This window comes from Sinocyclocheilus grahami, unplaced genomic scaffold, assembly GCF_001515645.1.
Source record: "Sinocyclocheilus grahami isolate Dianchi unplaced genomic scaffold, SAMN03320097.WGS_v1.1 scaffold219.1, whole genome shotgun sequence".
Classification (NCBI taxonomy): domain Eukaryota; kingdom Metazoa; phylum Chordata; class Actinopteri; order Cypriniformes; family Cyprinidae; genus Sinocyclocheilus; species Sinocyclocheilus grahami.
Window position 1 is genome coordinate 1,845,994 of NW_015505398.1, and position 7,895 is coordinate 1,853,888.

Sequence of the window (7,895 nt, forward strand, 5' to 3'; positions counted from 1 at the left end):
ATTTTGGACATGGAAGATATATGTTTTAATTGCTGTGGACGATGTATATACAGTACCTTTAAAAAGTGCTCTTTATTTTGCAGTTTGATGGTAAATTAATGCGATTTTCAGATAGCTACAGCTCCCTAAAATGGTTCAGACTTTACCAACACGATAAAGAACAATAAACTAAAGAAAGTTCTGCTGTATTTTACTCTAGCAAAGCAAACACTGTATCAGAAAAGCTAACCTGGGAGAAGGGGGGCGTCAACAGTGCACCACAGAACACTGAATATAGCTGAAGAATCTGAGCTCAGGTAACCTGAGAAAGACATAAGAAATAAATTCAGCAGCCACACAGTGTCTTAATTGTAGAACTGATCACAACCACAAAAAATAGCAGTTGGAGGCCAAACATCTCTGTCCGAAGGTGGCCAATCACAGCCAGACTTCTCTAATACATGAAGACATGATAGAAACATAAAAGGATGTGGACTGTCCTCAACAATTTGACCAGGTAAAAGCCATCAGCCAAACCCTGTTTATTTGGAGCAGCTCTTACTTACAGTTTATAGTTCACCCAAAATATATATTCTGTCATCATTTACTCGTCTTCATGTCATTCCAAACACTTTGAGAAGCGCGATCAGAAATATGGATTATTGTCTATGGACTTTGTAGAGAAGGTCTGGGATCTCAAGCCAGAAATAAAGGAAACCATGTAGTGCCTTACAACAAAACATCACTTAAATTTCCTATAAGAACAGAAAAGTCAAAAGTCTCTATGCCAGTCCGTTTGTTCCAAAAAAGCTGGCTTCTTTGTACAGTACATTTATGACTACTGTTCTATCTCTGTGGTCTGTTTGTGTTTGTCTGCTTGTGTCGTCCTACCTGTTGTGCGTTAGTTTTATGCTTTATATTACTGCTCTCACTGAACTTTCTTTAACACATTTAACAGATATCCATATAAACAAATAGATTTTTTTTTTAAATAATGAGGTTTCTAAAACTTTTACAAGCATGTTTCTTTCTGTTCTATAAACTTGAATCTACAGGCCTTAGGTTTAATCTTCGTTCTTTGTCATAATATTTTTTAGAAACAAACAGATTGTGTTTTGGTGCAAACATATGGCATAACGTTTGGAAATAGTATTCCATAAATGACAGAACAAGATGGCATAAACAAAGAACATACACATCATCCTTTATTAATTTATCTTTACAAGTGCAAAATGATTGTAGACATGGACAAATGCACAAACAGTCCACAAAAACTCATTTTTGGCACAAATGGAACCTCATAAGTCTAAGTCTGTATATTATTGAATATTCTGCTTTATGATGAGGCCAATTTAAGATTTATCTACTCACAAAAAAAAACTGTATTGGTCATTTTATGTTGGTTAGAAGGTCATAGGTCTGGCTTACCTTTACTGAAACTTGATGTTGTCAATTAGAGAAGCCTATCAACAAAGGTGTCTGGCTATGATGTGATTGACCTTCCAATTTTTCTGTCACAGAGGAGCAGAGAAGTTAGAACTGAACTACACGAGTCACAGTTAAAGCTCCTTTCGTACAGATGCACATGCAAGTGCAGGTAGACTATATTCTATAAACTAGATGGAATAAAACTGGATGAATCTGCCAAGGCCCTTTTCTCCTCTTTGGCAACTGATAATTGTTTCACTTCCCAGCGGGATGGTGTACTTTGTCAGCAATCTTTTGACTAAGTGCCAAAACTGACTAACATGCCAAACAGGGACAGCGATTGCTCCTTGACCCTGGAGCACTGAAGGAACACCCTGATGAATTGTCATCATTTGATTCATATAGAGAGATCGTTATTATAATGGATATATACAGTAGTTCTTCCCCTGCAGCTGAACTCCTAAAAAGTTTTCTTAAGGTTACTGATGGAAGGAATTTAGTTTCTTATCTTTTTCAAATGATAGAATGTTCCAGTATTGCTCCATAATCTGTTGTTCAGTTCACAGAATTATCTCCAAAAAACCCTCAGGGTTTGTTCATCAAATCTATGTAAAGTGAAATCATTTGCATTTTAAACTGCTAGCTTGTGTAAATCCAAAAAATAATTTTTTCCCCCAGTGATACTAACAGTGACCTGAGAGGAGTCACGTCTGTGCAGATAGAGCTAGATACAGATCTCCTGGTAGAATTGCACAGAAAAGTTTCCTGATCATTATAAACACATGATTGGTGGTTTTCTGGTCACCCCATTTAATGCTGTTTACTCAACCCTGCTAAATGTCTCAAAGGTTCTTTTTCGTCAAGCTAGATTTACATTTCAAATGCTGCAACGTATATGTTTTCAGTGACCTGAATCGCACACCTTGTGTCACAAGTTTGACTATACAAGTAATGTCTTAACCAGCATTTCTGACTTTGTGAATAAAAAAGTTATTCAGAGTTATTAACTATACTGTTCAAAGTTTGGGGTCGGTAAGACTTTATAATATTTTTTGAAAATCTCTTGATGCTTGAAAATATAGGAAAAAAATTTAATATTGTGAAATGTGATTACAATTTAAAATTACTGTTCTCTATTTGTGTGTTTTAAATTGTCGTTTATTCCTGTGATGGCAAAGCTGAAGTTTCAGCATCATTACTCCAGTTTTCAGTGTCACATGATCCAAAATGCTTATTTGGTGTTCAAAACCATTTCTTATTTCAGTGTTTTACTTTTATGTATTAATATGAGCATATATTTATTTATTTTATTATTCAGCATTACTACCCAGCATTGTCTGTTTGTTGTTTTTCTCCCCCTGTATCATAAACATAAATATAAAAAAATCATTTAAAATAAATTACTTATATGATTTATATTATTTTCAATGAAGAAAACAGTTGCACTGCTTAATATTTTTGTGAAAACCACGGTGCATTTTTTTTAGGATTCTTTGATGAACACAAAGCAAAAATAAAAAGTCATTTACTTGAAATATAAAACTTTTGTAACATTATAAATGTTTTTACTGTCACCTATGATCAATTTAATATGTCATTTCTGAATAAAAGTATTAATTACTTAAAAAACAACAATTTTTGAAAGAAGTGTAAAGACCACAAGCATAAAGAAGAAAGGCCAGTCCTCAGCAGGTGACCAGTATGCTGAGCTTGACCTCAATAAACACTTAACCAATGTAGATTTAGATGCAACGTTAATCTGAACAAATCATGTTTGCCTCTCACTCAAGAAGAAACTTGCAGAACCTTGATAATTCCAACCTTGAGCTCTATCACAATACTATGACCAATACAGCGAGCATGCTAGAAATATGTAAAACAAGGCCACCAGCTTATGAAACAGTGCTGGGTATTATTTACGTGAACTGACAATCCCAAGATGATAAGCAGCATCATTTCCAGTAAACACCATGAGTCAGTGTGGAACCTTTGTGATGAGCTGGATCAGTGGTTCGACTCATATGCCATTTTTGCTGCGACTTTTTTTCCCATTGTGTTTTTTTTTGTCCATTTGTTATTCCTCATGAAAACACAGCAGATCCTCTAATCAGCCATTGTTCTTTTTCAAGGCCCCTGCGCATGTGTATATGATAAAAGGGAGACAGAAGAACTATGTCAAAGGAACTTTGAAGAAACAGGATGGTAAATGTTGATTCAGAAGCCTGATCAGAATCTGACATATATCATCTCAACTACATATTTAAACCTGTTTTTATATTTGTAAATGCCACTGCATAGCTGTCTAAAATGTACAGTTCAATAAACTCTAGTAAAACATCACTGAACTCTAAAATGCTGACAAGCACATGTCCAAAATCGAACTGATTTTTGTTCTTATCCCTCGTTCCTCTTGTTCTTTCTTATCACTTGCTTCTCTCAACTCTGGCTGCATTCTCACCCAGAGTCCCAGAGGGCAGCTTTTCCAAATCACAAAGATTAAGCAAACATGTGCCACATCTGGTAAAGAAAAAGCAGAGAGACAAAGGCAGAGAAAGTGAAAGAGAGAGAGAGAAAGGGATGAGGGAGAGTCTCTCTTCTGCTGACTGGAGGGTATATAAGACAGTACATCGTCTCTGTGGTCAGTATCGCTGTGACTGCAGCACTTCTCATTCAGCATGCAGGATCACAATCACAGAGGGGCTCCTCTCGCCTGGTGCCTTGTGTTTTTGGTGCTTGTCCAGCAGGTAATTATGATGACTGTAATTTTCTTATTTTTAATATTTGAAAAATTCATTGTTCACAGTTCCGTAAACTGTTAACTTTTGATATTTATATTATTGTGTTCACTTGGGAATCTTTAAAAAAAAATACTTTTGATTACCTAGAATACTATATTATTAACCTGCAATACAAAAATAATAAATTATATTAAGGTGAGACACTGCAGGTTAATAAGGTAAAAAAACAACAACTAATAGTTATCGCCTTACTTACCCAGCTGATTGATTACAGTGATAATTGCAAACATTTTTTGCATTGCAAGTTTTCTAAAATGTTAGGTTTAAATATGCAAATTAATCATTATTTAATGAAATATGCGCTAATTTGCATACATTTCTTGTACAAAACTCTTGTACAAAACTCAAATTTTTTGACATATTAGAATCAAAAGTTTCTTTAATAATTACCATTATTAAATAGTTTAATAATAGTTTCCATAATTCAGAAAATGCTTAGAATGGAAAGAAAACAGAAATATGTTTTACAATTTTGGGGGGAATAAAATGTTGCATATAATCAAGCAAATTATATATGAACAAATCCCTCAGTAAAAAACTTCAGGATATAGACAGGAATAAAAATGTCAAGTTTGGTGTGTGGAAGTGCTACTGAAGTGGAGATTTATGGCTCAGAGTAGGAGAAAAAACTCTTTAAAAATATGCATTGTAATTGAAATCTGTTGACACAAACAGTGCTATAAAAGAAACACTTAACAGTGTCTTTTGGATGTTTTTTTCTCCACTAGTCTTAAAAACACTTTATGAAAAAACAAAAAGCCCAAAATCTCAAACTTGACAGGTGCATGAAAAAGCAGTGTTTTTGCCTGCAGTGTCTCCCCTTAAGTATTATATTTTTATATTACTTGCTTAATTTTTTCAAATATTATATTTTAAAGGAGCCACGATGCTGTCAAATATAATTTTGTTTTAGTTCTACTTGTGTTCATTCATTTAGATTTTGTTGAGACAATAAAATGACATACTATTAACTAATAGTCAAACTCATAAAGCATAACTACATAAACTACGACGAAACAGTTGTAGAATTTGATCTCTTTTATGAAACAGATATAACATTTTATTAGAGCAGAGCTCATGACGCATTGTGTGTTTCAGGTGACCTGCAATCCTGTGCCAAAGTCGGACACACCTTCAACTTCTGTGCAGGAAGTTCAAAGGTCACTGAAGAGAACAGCTCGAATGACCCCGTTATGGAGGATCATGGGTACTAAACCTCACGGCGCCTACTGCCAGAACAACTATGAGTGCTCGACAGGAATATGCAGGTGAATGCATTTTTTGTCCTGCTAACAATACTTTCAAACATATTTTTGAAACAAGAAATGTAAGAATCGGATCTCAAGTTTTAATTTGTTCTACAGAAAAGGCCACTGTTCCTACAGCCAACCGATTAATTCCTAAAATGAAGACTCCTTCCTTCTCTGATCTGACGTTTCTACACCATCATGCATGACGATAGCTTGATTCAGTGAGCAACAGGAGGCAACCGAATGTGCAATGCAGTTAATTATCAGTTAGACATACAGTAAGCCACAAATGAGGCAATAGGTAATGTTCTGCAAGACTGTGCTTATCATAAGTTACATAACACGTGGACTCTTTTGAGAGAGCAACATAAACCTCATAATCCACCTGCACAGTGGTATTGCTATATACAAGAAGCATTATGAGTGGGATTTTCGATAGACATATTTCAGGTGGTGCTGGGAAGGTGACACAGTAGTTTGGGCCAGTTTCTCTGAACCAGATTAAGTCCAGTCCCTGTCCTGGATGTCCACTGAGCAGAGTATGGCCTTTGGCACTAATAGCTCATCTCAGGACTAAGCTTAGTCCAAACATGGAAACTGGTCTGCTGTATTAGATCACGTTACTTGTAAGCTATATATGCAAGTGTAGGCAAACGTGTCGGCTAGTGCCTTAGCTCAACCCAAATGTCGTTGAACCAAAGCTAGTCTGGAGAAAAAGGGACAGAGAAAGTGCAAAGGTTGCCATTATTGATTGTGCCTAGATATTATTAACCATTTGCCTCCATCCTTTGCCTTTATCTGTTTGCTCACGTTTGTTTTATTTAATTTTAGACTCATTTACCTGTCACTATTTATATACAAGTGTCTCCACCTCATCTCATAGATCAGGATTTACAAGCATCGTTTCAGCATGCGACTACTTATTTATTGTATTTCTCTTTTCATTTTGTATGACTCAACAGTTCATTTAAAGCTCCATTTTTTATGTATCTGACTATATAAGACTATAAGATTTATATGCTATATTTACTGTACTGTAACTTTATATGTGCATGTCTCATATGAGTGAACTTTAGGGTTCTGAAATAAAAATGTTCTGAGAAAATGGCTTTTATGTCATGAACTCCATTTATTGCATTTGCAGTTGCACAGTTCAATGCACTTTGCCGCAGTTCCAGAAAAAAAAAAAAAGTAATTATATAGTGCCTTTAAAAATGTAAACATTTGTGAATTTGACCTGAGTAGCTGGACGTCAATCACTGTTATAGATTTGTCATGCAAGCCTCTGTGGTGTGATCAGGGTTTCTGAGCTGAGACCAGAGACACATGCAGCACACAGCAGTCATTTGGCTGATATGGCAGACCTCAAAGAGGTTAGCCAAGCATGTGCAGTGCAGATTGGGGACTAATGTTCAGACATATAAATCAGATTCTGAGATGATAACAAACACAACAAAAGTAAAATTACACTTTTCAAATGGCAATTATTTTCTGGCATTTAGTCATTGACGATTTTGTTGCCAGACAGATAGATCAAGAGATATTAAGATCACGACACATGAAGTCATATGGTGACGTATGTAAGATTTTGAGCAGCAGCTCAGCACTCAGCCTCGGTGTGCTGTTCACACACATTCTGAGTGACACAGAACTCTGGAATTCACAGAACAGTTAGTGATCGCTGTCATTTCTCCTGATTGGTGTAAATGCTAAACAATAGTAGATGACCCATACCATACTCATGAAGAGCAGTGAAAAATAATACTCTTTCTAAACTGTAAAAAAGTATTGTAATTTTAAAGACTGTAAAAATGTCACAGCAAAAACTGTTAATTGGCTGTAAGTTCCCTTACTATTTTCAAGTAGAGTTTATGGTACAATTTATGTTGTTAAATGAATGTTTATTGCATAATTTTAGTGGCACGTGTTACCATGATATTTGCGTGTATGACACTGTGCACTTTTACTTAAGTTGGTGGAAATGCTACTTGTGATGAACTTTGATTTGTCATGTGGCTTTCTTTTTACCACCTTATGATGATGTCAGTATATTTTAAAGGTGGTGTGGCTTTTTTGTTTGTTTGTTTTGTAAATTACAGTTTTAAACTGAAAAGTGTACAGGTTGTTCTGTAAATATAGTATACATTTTGCTCTCTCTTTTTAAAACCACATCTGCATTTTTTTCTGTAAAAAGGCAAGGATTTAAAAAAAAATCTTAAACATCCCAACGTAATTATAACTTTTCAGAAATAAGTATACACATCAAAATAACAAGCCAAGATTAGCTGTGATAAGACAAAGTGTCCAAAATGATTTTGATACAAATCACCATTCAGAACTAGAGCTGAGAAGGAGGAGGTGTGAAATTCTGAGATGATGAATGGAGCAGACAGAACAAAATCAGATAGCCTAATTATTCTGGAAACTCAGAGGATAGTAA

At 35.1% G+C, this 7,895-nt stretch overlaps 1 protein-coding gene across 1 annotated transcript; it reads left to right on the forward strand.

Annotated features, from left to right (window-relative positions):
• The first annotated feature begins 4,027 nt into the window (after positions 1-4,027).
• Positions 4,028-6,602, forward strand: LOC107596463 (liver-expressed antimicrobial peptide 2-like). The gene is made up of 3 exons (XM_016287201.1): positions 4,028-4,151; positions 5,304-5,473; positions 5,570-6,602. The coding sequence occupies exons 1-3, from the start codon at positions 4,083-4,085 to the stop codon at positions 5,607-5,609; spliced, it is 279 nt and encodes a 92-aa protein (XP_016142687.1). The 5' UTR covers positions 4,028-4,082; the 3' UTR covers positions 5,610-6,602.
• Positions 6,603-7,895: the final 1,293 nt, after the last annotated feature.